Below are 13,346 nucleotides of genomic sequence, written 5' to 3'. Positions count from 1 at the left end.
ATCTGCAGAAGTAACTGTAAATCTTCACCCCTTTTTCTACACAGAGGGGCTATTACACATGTAACTATTTGCCGCATGAGTGTGCGTCTTCTTGGGCAGTTTAAATTCTAAACTCTGAAAACATAAGCCTGTTTGGGTCTCTGTAAGCCATCAGTGGATTAAATCCAGCTCACGTAGTTGTGCTTCACCCAAGCAACAGCAAATGCAGCTTCCACCAGTCTTCCTTTTAGCTGGCGGCTGTTACACACCAATATTACACTTCACACAGACACTCCCCCTGTGGGAATCCTCACAGCCTTTCCTTTTTTCTAGGCTATAAAAAGTTGACTTAGGCTGCCAGTGACTGTTAAGCGCTACCCTCTGCTCCTCGTCAAATCTAGCCCATCGCTGGAGCTGGATATTGTACAATACAGGGCTCTGGGCTCCTCATTCTCGGCTCCTCGAGGCAGCAGAGGTGGCTGTGTGTCACCCCCACAACAACGCCGTGCAGGAAACGCTTTTGGACCTGTGAGGTTATTACCGGGCTGACGATTTACTCTTTTGAACTCTGAAGATACAATTCTCTTCCCTCACCAGTTTTAGGAACAATTTAGAAAATGGTAGCAGTTCATCTGATTGCTTTAAAACCTCAGTTCTGTTAAAGGCAGGGGGTTTCTTTGTCTGTTTTGAAACATTCAGAGAAGTTGGGCTTCCTCCATTATTGAAACACATATGCTAAGACTAGAAAATACTGTTGTGCTTGACTTAACCTTAAGGGATTTTAAAATTCATTCTCTAGTAGAAAGAAGATGATTTGATAACTGGACAGACTTTACCGCATCTGTGTGTGGTTAACAGTGGGTCGTCTGATTACCTCGAGAAAATTCTTCTGGGAGAACACCAAGGGTAGCCTGGCTATGACTGAACGGGAAGGAGATGATCTTTCAGATGCCTCTCTTCTCCCATGGTGGTGGGGGTTGTCTCTACAAATCCATCCTAATGAGAATTCAGGACGCAGCGTAAGAAATTTTGGTGCCGCTATCCACTAGGTTATAAATGGTGCAAAATTGAGGCCCAGCTGATGCCTTGCCTCCCAGGGAAGGAGTCGAGCCCTTTTCCTTCTCGGAGCAATTTTGTCATATCAGGTGTATTGACTCCTACCTAACTCCAAGCAAATAAAAAGGAAGACTGTTGAATGCAATAGCACTACGTAGTTTGAGGCTTGCTTTCACTGAGAGTTGTTAATACGATAAAGCTGTAGGAAGCCAGCCCATTTTAGACAAACAGCTTTTAGTCCATTGGTATTTCGCTCTGTTTATATGTAAGACTCCAGGAACTCATCGCTCTAGCTGCAATCTTGAGCAAACCAACAATTGATTTGCTATCAGGCAAAAGTTATTACAGCTTCTAGATTACAAAACATCCCCCTAATTGGACTTTGTACTGTAGTTGTAAAATTGGCCATAATACAGCTCTTCTGGCTTTATCACTAACATGCTCACTGACGTCTAGTGGCGTCTGATCAAATGTAATCAATTCTTATTCAGATGAGAGAGTCAGTAATCCAGGGTATGTTTCACAGCCATGCCAAGCATTTACCACTGGCTTTGGGTTGAAGTTGCATCAGAGCGGGACTTGCGAAGGCTGTTGAATAGGGACCTAGAATGGATTCGTGCTTATGTGTTGGTGACATTCTGGATATAATGGTCACTGCCTGCGGGGCACTGCAAATGCGCTTAGGGAAGGAGCTGGCAGTTCATGCTGCATGCAGAGTTGTTGGTTGTAGGTCTGGGATGAGCAATTCTGTAAAGTGGATAATTAACCTGCTTCTGGTCAGCTATTTTGTAGAGACAAACAGGCTTTTGGGGGATTAATAAAGACATAGATATTCTTATATGTGCATTGTAGGAGCCTACCTCTAGGAATAGGGCTTTTTATAATAAAATTTAGCAGTGTTACAACACTAGTGGTTTTTTATATCTGTGTGTTTTAAAGGCCATCCCAGGGGAAAGCTCTGAGGTACCCAGCAGAAGGCACTTGGCTATTTCATTGGATCTTAGTATTGCTAAAAAGCTGTAGAAACTAGAAATCATATTGTGATTGGCATATCTAGCACTTGGCTTATTAGAGGAAGATGTGGGGTTTTTTATGCTATACTCTGTGTTTTTAGCCTCAATAAACATGTAAGTACAGATTCAAGGTCCCACTTGCATTAGTAAGCCAAAGGTTGTAGTTGTTCATACAGACTACGCAAAGATTTGAGAACGTGGATGTATTGACGGGTCTATTGTAGGCAGAGCGGCACATGAGAATAACCTTTCTGCTTGCTGAAGTCCTAGTGGTTCTAGCAAACTGGTCGGTGAGAGCAGCTTTACTTTCCAGGTTGAAAGACTTTTTTTTAGGTGGGAAAAAAGGTGTCTCTCAAAACAGTGTCTCTGCTTTACTGAGCTCAAACAAGAAAGTCCCAGCACTGAAATGTTGGATAAGGGCCTAAGTACCATTGCTGGCATCTGTTTGACGTCAGACCTGGATCTGTGTTTCACATACGAAGTGATGCCATTTTAGCCCACTTAGTCTCACTTCTGTGGTGCTCCAGAATCTTAAAACCCTCCCAATTTTGGGAAAAACTGACTCTAGCTGATGTGATTCTTGCAGGTGTGGTTGAAGAACCACATGGATGAGGAACTCCTGGTAGGGAAGGAGAAGAGCATGGCAGGGCAATAGCAATAATGAATCAGTGCAATACTCAGCGGAGGCAGTGAATTCTGTAGTTTATTGAGCAGGGTCTTATTGCATGGGGTTGAAAGCACTTACAAGCTCCCAAATGGCATTACAACTTCTCTTTAGTGTCCTTTTGCTTTAATCTTGGAGCTCTGTTTACCCAAATCTTCTCTGCTGAAACTAAATCAGCAATACCGTGAAATAGGAATGTCTTAACCGAGAAAGCGATAGCACTGGTCTCCAGTAAGCCACAGGTGAACTCTTGTCCATCTGCTGGAAGGTGTTCTCCCTAGGTCTGGGTATTTCTGTGCCTTATCATACTTGCTAAAGGTAACTCAGTAACTAGTCTCTGGAAGGTTTGTGGTGACTATACAGTGCTGTTCTTTAACATGGAGACTATTTTGCAAAGGGATAGCGGTTCAGAGCATACCAGATTTTGAAGTTTTTATTTGCTCTTTCAATTTCTCTCACGATCACCGGTTCCCTCTTCCTAAATACACAGAAAGGAAATGCGAGGGGTCTTCATTCTAATTTAATGAATCACGTTGACCTACCTTGTTACAGCAGTTCTCTACAGGCAGAGTCCAGAACATGCTTGTAGTAGCAAGGTCTAGCCTCTTACTACAGAACACAGCTAGTATTTACATTTTTATTTTGTTTTGCCTGTGGCTGTGCAACAGAATTTGTTGTCCCTGGTTGTTCTTCAGTTTTATTCTGCTGTTTTCATGTTGGCCAAACTGGTAATGGACTTCTCGTTCCCCCCACACGATGCGAGTACCACTGGGTTCTTCAGGCAACATCTGCCATGGCAGTTATGACCTAGAATATTTTGCTATATTGCAAGTGCAGAAGTTGTACTAGAGGAGACTCTGCTCAAGATACCTGTTCCCAAACCTACAGCAATGCAATTATCTCCACCCGCAGTTGGAGGGGAGATAGGGCTGTTTAAACAGTGCGGATGCAGCCTTAGTGTTGCCACCTCTACATCATCAGCCTATAGATTGCAGTGTGAGAATGGACTACAGGAGTGTCGGTAACCCTGGTACAGCTCGGTGTGACTGCTGCATGTACAGGATATTAACAAATGATGGCAAGCCTTCTGCAATAATTCGTAATTCCGTCGATCAGTAGTAAACGATGTACAAATAAAACTTGATGAAATGTATTTTATGTGAAAAAAATAATGTAAGAACTGTATATTGTATTAGCAGCTTTGTGTATAAGATGGCATTTTGGCAATCAGAGTCTAATATATTTAAAACTTTTTTTAAAAAAAGGATATTTGATATTGTATGGAATTGACTTTATTGCTACTGTAAGTATGAAAAGAGGGTTTCTTAACATGTTGAAGCAATGCATAAAATCTTGAATTGTATGTAAAACTCATGCCAAAAGGGTATGTCTGACAGTATTAGCACCTGACTCAGTGTCTTTAATAGAGAGATTGAATTTTTTAATTTAAAAATTATATTAAATTTCTTTTAATAATACAAAAAAATGCCACTGAGTTTTATTTAATTGGTTTACATTTTGGGACTGCCTAAATACCTGTCTCTGCCTCCCCCACCACTGTTAAGCACAGCCAGAATTGCCTAGAAGAGTAAATCTGGGCAGTGGGTAGGTGTAACGTTTTATTTTTCAGCAGGTAGCAGTAATTCCTGATGGGGACAAGCAAGAAGGCCAAAACCTGAACTGCCTTTCCTGGATCTTGTCATGTCTGAGGCATTAGGCCCAGCATTCGTTAATACGTTTCGTTAAGAGGATCCTTCTCGAGGGGCTTGATTTGGGTGAAGGCAAAAGCACCCTCACCCTCCCAGCTCTGCCCGACGGGGCAGCAGGACACGGCGGAGGAGAGGAACAGTGAGGGCCAGGGCCTCCAGCGGGGCTGGCCACGGGGCAGGTCTGTGCCAGGCCCTGAAGCCGCGCGGACCGCGCTCGGCGCGCAGGCCAGGCGGTGTGAGACGGCCGCCTCAGCCAGGGGGGCCTCGGCGGCCTGAGGAGGGGGGCGCCGGGGCGTGCGCCCTCCAGGGCCGGGCACTAACGGGGCTGCGTGGCCCTGCGCCCCCGACGCGGCGGAGAACGGCTCCTCCGCCCCCCTTCTTCCCCTCGGCCCGCCCCGCACGAAGCGGGCCCGGCCTGAGGGGGGCTGCCGGGCGGGCGGGCGGCGGGGCCGGGCCGCCTTCGCCGCAGCCAACCGGGGCGCGGGGCGGGGCGCGGCTCCCCCACTGGCGGCGGCGGCGCGGCGCTGTTTGGATTCAAAGCCGCTATAAAGGCGCCGCCGAGCGCGGCCGGCCCGCACCGCGCCATGGCCAACCCCTCGCAGTGCCTGGAGGAGGGCGCCGGGCGCTGGCCGCCGCGGCCGCCCGGGCCGTACAGCGAGGCGCAGCGGCTGGCGCTGGAGGAGCTGGTGGCGGGCGGCCCCGAGGCGCTGCGGGCCTTCCTGCGGCGGGAGCAGCTGCCGCCGTTCCTCTCGGAGCCCGAGGTGCAGGCCATCGCGCGGGGCGCCCTGCCGCCCGCCGCGGCCGCGGAGCCGGCGGGCGAGGCCTCGCTCGGCGCCTCGCTCGACGCCTCCTCGCTCACCTACTTCCCCGAGCGCTCGGACCTGGAGCCGCCGGCGCTGGAGCTGGGCTGGCCGGGCTTCGCCAGCGGCGCCTTCCGCGGGCTGACGCGGGTGGAGGCGCACTTCCAGCCCGGCTGCGGGGAGAGCATCTACGGCTGCAAGGAGGCGGTGCGGCGGCAGATCCGCTCCGCCCGGCAGGTGAGTGCGCGCCGGCGGCGGGGGGCGCCCGGGGGTGCGGGTTGTTAACGGCAGCGCCCGCCGCTCCCGCCCTGTCCGGGGCCCTTCCCCAGCGGGTCAGCGAGCCGGAGCGAAAAATCAGCGACGGTATCGATGAGCATCTCCTTCATGTGCCACTAAGCGAGGCCACGCGGCTTTAAAACCCCTGTCGAGCAAAGAAAGCCTCGTTAGGACAAGCTCGTAAATACACAGCGACTGGTGCTCGTCCTGGCAGTGTGCGTCTACGTGCTACAGCCGTGAAATCTCGCCTTCCCGCTAGCGTTGCTCCGGAGGTAATGGGCCGAGAGTTCCCCGGTACTGCCTGCAGAGCTGCTGCTGTTCGTGGCCAAACCACCCGCTGGTTTTGAGCTGGTCTTGCTCTTAGTCAAAGCGGGTTTCTCATTCCTGGTGCCTTACCGGTGTGCTCTGCAAGCCAGACGCACTTGCAGAAACCTCCTGCTGTCCCTTAAAGGATATGATACAAAAAACCTGCTTTTATAAGGGAGGCCTTATCTATGGAGATAACCCTATAGTTATATATCCCTTCTTCAACTCATTATTTGCTCTAAGTAACGTGTAGACCTGCTCTTAGCAGGACTTCCCTCCTACAAGAGGGGATGGTTTTGGTCTGGTGCAGAGTTATGGCTTATAAATCATGCAGCATAGTAACCTCTAACTGTTCTCTGTAACTCATGTAACCTGAGTTTATAGCCTCCAACTGTAATCCCCAGGAGGGATCCACCCTTCTCATTAGCAGCTGTTCAATTGGCTTAGCTAAAATTTAAAAGTATAGCTTCCTCTTCGGGTGGCCAAGGGAAGCAACCTCTGGTTCTGCGTAACGCATGCCCGCGCATGGCACACCCTGCATCCGCAACTAAGCTTAGTCGCTGCCCCGTTCTGAGTGCAGAAGCTTAGGGATTGTGTGAGGATGACATAAACGATGGGCTTCTTGCCAGAAACAGTTACAGAGGAAGCTCTGTTCTCAAAGGATCCTTATCAGGTAGATGAGACCAGTCTGGTGACTCGAGTAAACTCCATGAAAACATCTGTTTCTCCACAAAGATGGACTTGTTTGTAATGTTCTTTCTTGCAGCATCCTGCCAAAGGCCTTCCCTCGCACTGAGCCAAGAGTCAGGCAAGCTGTTCTGCCACTGCTGCGTATGTGCCTGATCCAGGCAGCGTTTTTGTGGACAAGGAACGGAGAGAAATCTTAATCCCCTATAATTTACTGAATATCAGATGGTGTGTGATATTGCTCAATCGTGTTCAAATTCTTCAGGTTAATGTGAGGAACGGGAAAACCTCAGATGCTGCATGGTTTCTTCTCAGCTTGCTCAAATGCTGTTAGTTTAAGTGAGGAAAGGCGACACTGTTGCTATCTTGCCTCTCCTTTCCTGAAGGGATGAGTGGAGAGAAAAGGGTCTTCTCTCTCTCTCTCTCTCTCTCCTCTAAACATAACTGTACTTTTGCTCATTTTGAGTGAAAGTGTATTTCTTTTTCAGTTGCTAATTCTGGAATTGGAACTGAACTGTGCTGTTGAGTAGTTATTTGAAGGCATCAGTGTTTCCAAGGGGTTTAGTGTGAATTGTTCTGTTTTCAGGGGTTATTTTCTTACTCATCTGGTCTTGTCAAAAGCATCTTATCTTTCTTTATTGTCTTTTGACACTTAAATGAGTGACTGGGGGAAGAAAAGCACAGGAGACATGTCAGAAGAACAAGGATAAACGAACTTTATCTAGAAATACCAACGTGCCTGTGTGTGTTATATCTAAGAACTCATCCTTAGGGAATCAATCCCTCAAGGAGTAGGGCACAGGTGGGAATGCAAAGCTTAGCCTGTTCTTGTGGGAAATGTTTCCTCTGAGTACCGGCAATGCCACACACAGAGCAGCTGTGTTGCACAGATATACGCCTTGGGTGTGCTGCAGCAGTGCGTTGATGCCTTATTTATCTGATAGGCAGGTGCCAGGTACCCGCAGCCGTTGTATAATCATTGTCCTTGATGCTGATCTAAGAGAAAGGGAATAGAAAAGTAACTCATGAAGCCAAATCCTTTGTGTCCCCACACAGATGTGTGTTCCTGGTTTTGAAGGGTGAGAATTCTAGCACCGAAATGGTGTGTGATGCGGCTCTGAATTAGCTGGAGAGATTGTTCATAAATGTAGGACTGTTGTCTTGTCTTCGGCCCATGGAGAGAAAATTTTCCCATTTTAGGACTTGCCTTCTGTAAAGAACTGTTGAGTGAGTGGGAGGATTTCTTGTGAAGGTGTGGGGTGGAAACCAGAATACATCCAGTAAGAGTCTGGAAATAGTGTATTCAGTTTATATGTTGCCACAGAACTAGTTTATCTCTTGGCAACTTATATAGGGACAGCATTCCCTTCTGACCACACAGAAATCAGCCGGGGTTTGTGAAATGCTCACAGTGATGTGAGGAGGCCATCAGAGCTGATCCTCCTGCAGGCAGCGGCGATCTGTAGCGGTATGCCACGCTGGGAGCACAGGAGTGGAGATTCCCGATCCTGCTGCGATAGCTTCCCTGATATTACCAAAAGGCCAGATTACGGGAGATTATGTAGGAAAGCAGGCTGTGAAAGTGTACAAAAGCAGCAGCAGATGTGAGGGGGAAAAAAACCTCTTCAGGCTTATGTTTTGCACTCCAGGGCACAGTGAATTTACAGAAACATTGCGGGGAATATAGAAATCTTTTATAACTTGCCAGGGCCTGCGCAGCAGGACAAAGAAGCGTGGGGCTGACCTCGATGACAGCAGCCGGAGATGGCTGGGAGAGGCAGTGATATGGCCTTGTGTAAAATAAAGCCCTTGAACAAGTGTTGTTGCTTTTATTGCAGGTGATTGCCCTTGTGATGGATTCCTTCACAGATATTGATATCTTCAGTGACCTTCAGGATGCCTATAACAACCGCAAAGTCCCTGTCTATATCCTTCTTGACCAGGACTTCCTACCCCATTTCCTGGAAATGTGCAAGAATTTGGGAGTTTGTCCTGAGCAGGAAAGTGTAAGTACTAAATGTGGGTGGGTATGGCTTGTTTTTATTTTTTTGGTACAGTTTATGGTTATGGATATTAAAGATACCCTTCTATTAAAACATCAAACTGCCTTGAAAGACTAAAGCATCCTGTCTGTTTGGTAACTGATATAAAAGGGGATTTTCTGAAATGTTTCTCAGCTCCTGAAGATCAAGGCTCAATATTGCATGGTTTCAGTACAGTCTCTAATCCAACATGTGAAACAGCTTGCAAACACTGTGAAAACCATGCGGAAAAGGCACATCTACTACCTGTATATAGGAGCTACAGCCATGCTGTGCAACTCCCTGGTGTGCTGGGTGGAGTGCGTACTGTGATCCCTGTCGTGAGGAAGCGACAACTTTCAAGCATTTAATTTTGCAAGATCTAAGTAGCTGGGTTCTTCGGCTTAAGGAGCTGCTTGCTAAGGAAAACAGAAACAGAGGAAGCTCAAGGGTGGTATAGCTCTGGTAACATCTAATTTCTTTCCTAATACATAATTGCTTTCTTTTAAAAGGGTTTGGATGATGTGACCCAGGTGATTTACTTAATTCTTCTTAATATAAGCCGACATGACTGTGTTATGACTTGGCTTGGACAGGCTTATGTCCACCCCAGTGAGCATTTCTCTGGATGGGGAAACATTTTGAGCTTTGTGGGCAGTAATTAATTAGAACTGGCTGTTCTCTCCACAGACTCTCCTAATCTAACAGAAATTTAGCACAGTGTAACTAATAACACTCCCCTGCAGACAGTATAAGGAAGTTAATTTCATTCCTATCTTCCATAGTGTGTGTAGCTGCTTTTAGGTAGAATTGCTAATCAAAACTTTTTGGAAGTTAACTTAAATCTGATGTTTCCCTTATTTTCTGAAACAGCTGATGAGAGTTCGAACTCTTACGGGGAACACGTACTACATGAGGTCGGGTGCCAAAATTGTTGGGAAAGTCCACGAGAAGTTCATGTTAATTGATGGCATTAGAGTGACAACAGGCTCCTACAGGCAAGTATTGGGGTCCGCTAGTGCCTGATGAAGCTACGGAAAGGGGGAGTTCCTGCAAGAAGGATGCATTAACTTTGCTGTTTGCCTGGCCTTAATGAATGCCAATGGCAAGTGGACTAGCTGAGTCTAAATGGGACTAACACAAAACTGGAAACAGCTTTGAAAAACTGGTTTACACAGCTTGTTGCTAGCAAAGCACTTGGCCATGGCTAAATAGAGGTCTTTCTGAAGAAGAGAGTGAATAGTCTACTGACTTTATACCTTTCTTATGCACAGCACTTCTAAGCGGAGTCTTGCTATTTCTAACTGTATGTGTTGAAATGCACTGGAGATTAACTGTGAATCTTTGTTTGTTTTCAATAGTTTCACGTGGTCTGACGGGAAGCTGAACAGCAGTAACTTGCTGCTATTGTCAGGTCAAGTGGTTGAACACTTTGACCTCCAGTTCAGGATTCTTTATGCCCAGTCGATGCCCATCAGCCCTAAGTGGCCGTCCAGCTGCCGGAACAGTGGGATATTTGATCACCTGGCAAACAGAGTCGAGTCCCCTAAAGAATATACTGTAGAAGGCAACCTGAGAGCAGAGTTTGCCAGACTGTCTAGTACTCCAAAGAAACTGTTGAAAGAACTAGATCTGGCTGAAGTTACTCCTGGAGGCAAACCTTGTAACCTGGAGCATTCTTGCCTCTGTGAAGAGGAGTGGTTCAGCGATAAAGTGGCCATAGCAGAACAGAAAAGTGCATCGACTCAAACTGGCCCATGGGAAGATAAGCCTGTAGTGACCATGTGTAATGCTGCCACGCAGACCAATGCTGTAATGGCAGAAACTGGCACTCAGACTTCTGTCACTGCTAGAATGACAGGCACTCAGACTTCAGTTTTGCTGAAGACTGCAGTGACACAGACAAAGGAAGATGAGTATGCAGAAACACCCCTGCTTCACAGAAAGTTGTCTAAAGAAGCATCTTTGCTGTCCGGAAGGGCTGTATCAAGTTCTAGTCTGCGATCACTATCTTCGTCATCATCCCAGTGCTCTCTTGCAAGCTCTACCGGCTCGCTATCTTCTCTCCGGTCCTTTGAATATTCTAGCAGTCACAGGGCAGAATACTTCCAAAAGCTGCATAAAGAGAGGCAATTCCACTACTCCACTATCAGGTCGAAGCTTAGCCACATGGTGGATATCCTATCCCGGAGGGGACGTGTGCCTGGAAACTACATGACCCAATACAGCGGAAGATGCAATCTAAAACAGAGGCGTGACATCAGTGCCAGCCTGCGCAGCCTCCGGGATGTTTCACTCTTTTCTCTGAATAAATGATTACTGTGTTGAATGCAGAAGACAAAAGCTCCAGCCTCACACTGCAGTCACTTTGTACCTGCTGATTCTTTTACTGCCTTCCAGCACTTCTACTTTTTTAATATATGTGTACATCACTCTCCAGCACTTTGTTTTATACTATGCAATTTAAGCAATAAAAAGAGGGGGTTATACTGTAACTACTTGCATGTTCCTCTTACATGCATTAGTGGTGAAGATTCATTTTAATTCTGGATGTTTAACCTGAAAAGTAAACTTATTACTGCTTTCTAGGGTTGCTAATGCTCTGGCTTTAATTTATGTAAACGTAGAAAAATCTGAGTTAGACTGATCTTGCTCAGAGTGACTTTGGATATTTAGCTTACATCAAGGTATACTCAAATTTTTTTCTTTTTAATATTGGCTTTTATTTCTACTTTATCCTTGGCATGAGGGGAAACAACTTTATAAAAAGAGCCATAAAGCTAATTTTATTCTAAGTCTAACTTCAGATATATATACATTATTCTTCCACTAAAGTTGTGAATGGTCTGTTGGAGCAGTTGCAGGTTCTTATCTTCAACTGTATCCTTTTTCCACTGTTTTAAGCCTTCTGAAATGGACTGAGCTAACTAGCTCTTCAGTTTGATCGTCCTCTCATGCCTTTGTGCAGATACATCTATGTATATATGTGTATGTATATACATCCTCAGAAGAGCATCTTTTTAAAACTAAGACCAGGAAGTAGCAACTTAGCACTCCAGGATAGCTGTACCCATTTCAGGTACAGCCCTGATGTAAACATTTCTAGTATTTGGAACTAAAAGCTAGATGTATTGGACCTGCAAGACTATTAATGGGAGCGTATTGCTGAGGTGTAGGGGTTTTTTTGTGCTTGTGAGTGGGAAATGAGGTTGATACCTGGAGTTCAGTGCCTTGCTGCAAACATACCTGTTGTACTTCTCTTTTGGATGACTTCAAAGAACTTTGTCTTTTGTGCAACTTGCTACATGGAATGAAGACTTTTAGTCTTAGCACTGTAAAATGAGCTTCCAGTTCTGGCTCGGTCTAAGAATGTCTGAACCACCTCTCTTGCGTTAAGAGACCTGTAAACAGCTTCTTCCTTTGGAGTGAACTCGGAGGTGTGAGAATCATGGAGGGCATGTGACAAAGCCCCTGTCCAAAAGTAAACTGACAAATGCACTACAAAATGTTATGGTTATGTTTGCTAATGTTAATGTACAAGTAAGTCTAAGAGTGAAAAAATAATGTTTTTAGACTGTCCTATTGGAAACATCCTGTGTTTCCTGCTCTGTTTATCCTTTACCACTACTAACTTGGTTTGAGAAGCTGAAGTACCACTTGAGTTTTTGAAAAATACTCTACTTTCAATATTTAAATGGATCTTAGGTTAAGTTGCTGTGCGGGGACATTACCTAACTATTTTTTAGCAGTACTGTGTATGTTTGTGCCTGCTGGATCGCTTCTCTGAGCAGTGTGTGGATCTTCTCTCTGAGCTCTGACCTGTACTGTTCTTTAGACCTGCATCTCAGTACTTTACTGACCAACCCGACTCTGAATTTTCTGCCGACTCGAGTAAGCCTGGGTTATGTATTTTCTTATTTATGGGCAGGTGTGCCCAGTAGATGGCACGTTTCAGCTGTTGTTTTGAATATTCCCGTAAACAGCAATGAATGAGTGAAAGAACAGAAAAAAATACCCAAAACTCAACAAAGCTGCAACTTACGTGTAGACAGCAACTCTTTATTCGATTAACTTTGGCATTTCAGTCTCTGAAATCTCTGTGGACAAAGAGGCTTAGCTACTTTTATAGCTTGGATTTCAAAGCAGCCACTCCTTCCCTAAAGCTGTAAGGCAGATGTGCAAAGAGGTGCAGGTGGGGAAGAAAGCTCTGCACTTGCTTGAAAAGATATGAAACTTTCTTGCCTGGAGCTGGAACAGCAGGAGCGAAGCAAGGTGCAGAGAGGGAGCCGAGATACACCTTCAAAGCCAATCTCCAGTTGTATTTTTAAGAGCTTGAATGTATGTAAAATCAACTTGTTTGTTCTATGTGCTTTTTAACTTTATTACACTGTGCAGCTGTTGCACAACTCACAGGAACAAGAAACAGTTTACAAATAAACTTTTGCCGTGGGCCTTTCTGCCTGATCGTTGCTTTGTTTTCTATGCGTTTGGCATTTTGAAGCTGGGTGACTCTTCAGTGCTTTCCTGCTGCTGCGGGTAAGCTGAGTGGCCATAAGGAAGCCGCCTGGCCGGGAGGGCCCTTGGCCCTCTCTAACCTTAGGAGCAGCCTGGGGAGCAGGTCCAGGGCCGTGCTTACTCTGCCCTGCTTAATTCAAGGTTGGCTCTTCTGCGGAGGCTTGCCGGGGCGGGGGGAAGCCAGCCGGCTCTGCCACCCGTGCCTCTCCCGTGGGCGACGCTGCTCCCGCGCCCCTTTCCTTCCCCGCCGCCGGTGGCTGCGCGGGGACGGGTGGAGTGGAGGCTCCGCGCCCGCGGGGCAGCCGCCCTGCGCGGCGCCG

The 13,346-nt window shown here is 46.6% G+C and overlaps 1 protein-coding gene across 1 annotated transcript; it reads left to right on the top strand.

Annotated features, from left to right (window-relative positions):
- Positions 1-4,990: 4,990 nt before the first annotated feature.
- Positions 4,991-12,812, top strand: LOC104251185 (protein FAM83D). The gene is made up of 4 exons (XM_059827197.1): positions 4,991-5,458; positions 8,329-8,496; positions 9,385-9,509; positions 9,873-12,812. The coding sequence occupies exons 1-4, from the start codon at positions 5,006-5,008 to the stop codon at positions 10,825-10,827; spliced, it is 1,701 nt and encodes a 566-aa protein (XP_059683180.1). The 5' UTR covers positions 4,991-5,005; the 3' UTR covers positions 10,828-12,812.
- Positions 12,813-13,346: the final 534 nt, after the last annotated feature.

The sequence above is a fragment of the Gavia stellata genome, chromosome 20 (genome assembly GCF_030936135.1).
Source record: "Gavia stellata isolate bGavSte3 chromosome 20, bGavSte3.hap2, whole genome shotgun sequence".
NCBI lineage: Eukaryota > Metazoa > Chordata > Aves > Gaviiformes > Gaviidae > Gavia > Gavia stellata.
The sequence above is the reverse complement of the archived record's forward strand: the minus strand, read 5'-3'. Positions and strand labels throughout refer to the sequence as shown.